This window comes from Castanea sativa, chromosome 1 (genome assembly GCF_040712315.1).
Source record: "Castanea sativa cultivar Marrone di Chiusa Pesio chromosome 1, ASM4071231v1".
Taxonomy (NCBI): Eukaryota; Viridiplantae; Streptophyta; class Magnoliopsida; order Fagales; family Fagaceae; genus Castanea; species Castanea sativa.
Genome location: NC_134013.1, coordinates 21,607,488 through 21,610,508, shown reverse-complemented (window position 1 = coordinate 21,610,508; position 3,021 = coordinate 21,607,488). Strand labels below are relative to the sequence as shown.

General features: G+C 34.1%; 1 protein-coding gene across 1 annotated transcript; it reads right to left on the bottom strand.

The window, feature by feature from the left end:
• Positions 1-436: 436 nt before the first annotated feature.
• LOC142622632 (auxin-responsive protein IAA29) lies at positions 437-2,426 on the bottom strand. The gene is made up of 4 exons (XM_075796148.1): positions 1,984-2,426; positions 1,372-1,625; positions 1,192-1,282; positions 437-724 (listed from the first exon to the last, which is right to left on the bottom strand). Exons 1-4 carry the CDS (start codon positions 2,271-2,273, stop codon positions 673-675), a joined length of 687 nt encoding a protein of 228 aa, XP_075652263.1. The 5' UTR covers positions 2,274-2,426; the 3' UTR covers positions 437-672.
• Positions 2,427-3,021: the final 595 nt, after the last annotated feature.

The window sequence follows — 3,021 nt, the reverse complement described above, 5'->3', positions numbered from 1 at the left end:
ACCGAGAAAAAAAAACAAAAAGAAAAAAGAAAAAGAGAAGCAGTTTATAATAGAGAGAACAGAGAATAGAAGGAGAATAACCCATCTCATTGGGTATTGAGCATTGTCAATGTATTCAATCTATTACTTTGATTCAGTAAGATTAGAGTATCGCGAGCACTTCATTCGATTTTGACCTCGGACAATTGGGAATCTTGATATTCCTTCTCTTGTAAATACTTCTATAGGCTACATTTTGGAGAAATTATTCACTCCTAAGAGGGAGGACTCCTCTTGTAAGGGTGTATAATTTTTCCCAGTATTGGGCTCTATATGCAGTTCCTATCAATAAAGAAATTTATTTTGTTGAACTAAATTTTACCCACCACACCTCATACTCACTCTAATTCTTTTTTAGATTATAAAATATAGTTGAAACTTAAGAATAAAATTTAAAAAAAAAAAATCCATATCACTTGGTTTTCTTTCTATTACTTGAAATACAAACAATACAATTGGCTAGTAATTAAACAATTGTTCTTCTCTTGGCTTTACTTCTTTGGATAGCCTAAGCTCTACTAAACACTTAATAATTGTTTTTACATTTACTTATCACAGGAACTCCATTTGCTTTTGCTAAGCCAATACATAATGAAAATCAAGCTCATGATAGAAACATTGTTATTATCTAGCTCATCCGCCATTCCTTACTATCCCCAAACGCTGCACGGACTCAATGAAGGTTCTGCAAAACCATCATTTTCACATCTAGTGTTAATACGGTGGGTATTTATTTATCTATTAATTCAGTTGAACCTTGTCAATTTTTTTAATAAATAAATGAAAAAAAAAAAAACACAAAATTAGTGGTAGCATTGGTTCTTTAAAAGTAATACGAGCAAACTAATAATTTCAAGTTTGGATGATTTTTAAAAAAAATTATTAGTTAATTTGCTTATTTATAGTTTTAAAATATTTTTTTAATATAACTATACTTTTATGATTTATCCACCTTAGCAAATCAACAAAAAGTTAATCCAAAAGCATTCTAAAAAACTAAACTTGAATTTTTTAAACATAACTATATTTATACCTATTTTAAGTAAATGAACAAAAAAATATTTTTTATTTTCGTAATTAGATAGTTACCATAGGAATAGGAAGATGAATTTAAATCCTGAATGAAAACAATAGGAGTGGAAAAATACGTACTGCCAAGGAACGTCTCCTGCAAGCAGCCAATCCCCTTCTTTGTCTTGATAGGTGAGTGTGTAGCTTACGCCATTTTTGTCAAATTTTTGTTCTGCACCATGGTCAAATCCCAAATCAGAACGACACTAATCCAGCGCCCACTATACCTTGTTTTGAGACTTTTAAAGTGCTCTCACTTACCTCTATCAAACATGCTGATCAAGGTGTTGGTAAGTGCCTGATAAGAGTGAAAGAGCCTTAGATCAATCTTTCTTGCTATTGCTACCCCCTCCATCTTGACCTTGACATACAAAGAGTTTCGTCCACCACTTCTCTCAGCCACCCCATCATTCTTGACCCGCCCACCTTGCTGCTGCTGCTGCTGATGGAGCTGTTTCTTCATCCATGATTTAATCGGTGGCCACCCCACAGCATGATTTTCTTCCACTTCATTCCTGTTATTTGAAACAGATGTCAATTGATATTGTAGATTTGGACCTTTCTAAATCTAAATCATCTGGTAGATGAAACAAACTAATTAGGCTATAGGTTATATTTATTGGGTGCCATTAAGTAGCTAGGCTAGGTTATTTATTCATTCATTTGTAATTCAATAGTTCCGGTAATGGGAGAGGAGAATTCAAATCTTGATTCGACTAATAAATAAGAGCATGTTATGCCATTGAACTATTTAAATTGAATATATCTCTTATCTTTCAAATTTTCACCCATGAAGAATGTATTTCAAAAATTTTGCAGGCTTAGAGTTTCACGTGTGCGTGTATAATTCTAATGCAATAAACTTCAACTTACTTGTTAACAATGGAAGAAGTTTTCCTGTTTTGTCCTTTCCGATCATCTTCCTCATTGGGCTGGCCACTCCAAACCATTAGGGGGAATGTTTGTGGCACTCCTCCACCCATCTTTCCAAAGGCCTCCTCAGAACTACGTTTGTTTTTAAGGCATTTTTTGCTTTCCAAAGAACCACCATAGCTCCATAGTTGCGAGGCCACGGGTTCTTTTGATTCAATATCACCATCATTTAGGTCGAACCCTTTTACTGAATTGTGAACTGGAAGTGCGAGGGCAAGTTGGAGCTCCATTTGATATAGCAGCAGAGAAAACAATGTCAAACTCAAAGCCAAAATATATAAAGGAAAGCTATAAGATGAATGCAGATCCTGATTGTGATTGTGAAGTATTTATATGTGCGCGTGTAAGAGAAAGAGAGAGGGATGAATATGACCATTGTCTTCTCGAAGATAGGAAGTTGGTGACAGCAAGGAAGTTGGGTCGGCTAAAAGACTAGCAATGATATAGACATGGGGTGAAGGGTGCACCAATGTGCCAAGACCACCTAGCCCAGGTTCTCTCTTTTAGTTTTTAACTTTTAACCTTCTCTGCCCCCTCACTCACCAACCTATATAAGCCTTCTCTTTTTTTCCTTTATTTTTTTTTTTTTTGCTGAGAAACCTAAGCCTGCTTCTCTTTGTTATTGGTTATTGGTGATTCTAGAATATTCATTTCTTTAGAAGTAGAATGTATCATTCTTAGTAAAATGTCACCATTAGGGAGTGTTATATCTTTCACATTGTTTTGTTAAAAGTAAATTGGAATAAGGAGTAAGATAAAGAGTAAGTTTCAAGTCTACCTGAAAAGAGACTCATTCTTATATATGATAATTTAAACAAGAGCCAATTTTACACTTCTATAAAATTACTTATGTTTGATTAGTGAATTGATGATGAAATTAAAATGATGGGTATTTTCATTCTTATAAAAAGAGAAAACCCTGACTTAATCATATTTGGAGTTAGCATTGCCGGCATTGCAGCTCTTGCAACATGACTT

Excerpts from the sequence above, each read along its gene's own strand:
- LOC142622632 (XM_075796148.1), bottom strand. The coding sequence starts at position 2,273 with ATGGAGCTCCAACTTGCCCTCGCACTTCCAGTTCACAATTCAGTAAAA. Across the intron at positions 1,626-1,983 it reads ACTTCTTCCATTGTTAACAA|GAATGAAGTGGAAGAAAATC; the intron begins GTAAGTTGAAGT and ends TTCAAATAACAG. Across the intron at positions 725-1,191 it reads GCAGGAGACGTTCCTTGGCA|AACCTTCATTGAGTCCGTGC; the intron begins GTACGTATTTTT and ends ATGGTTTTGCAG.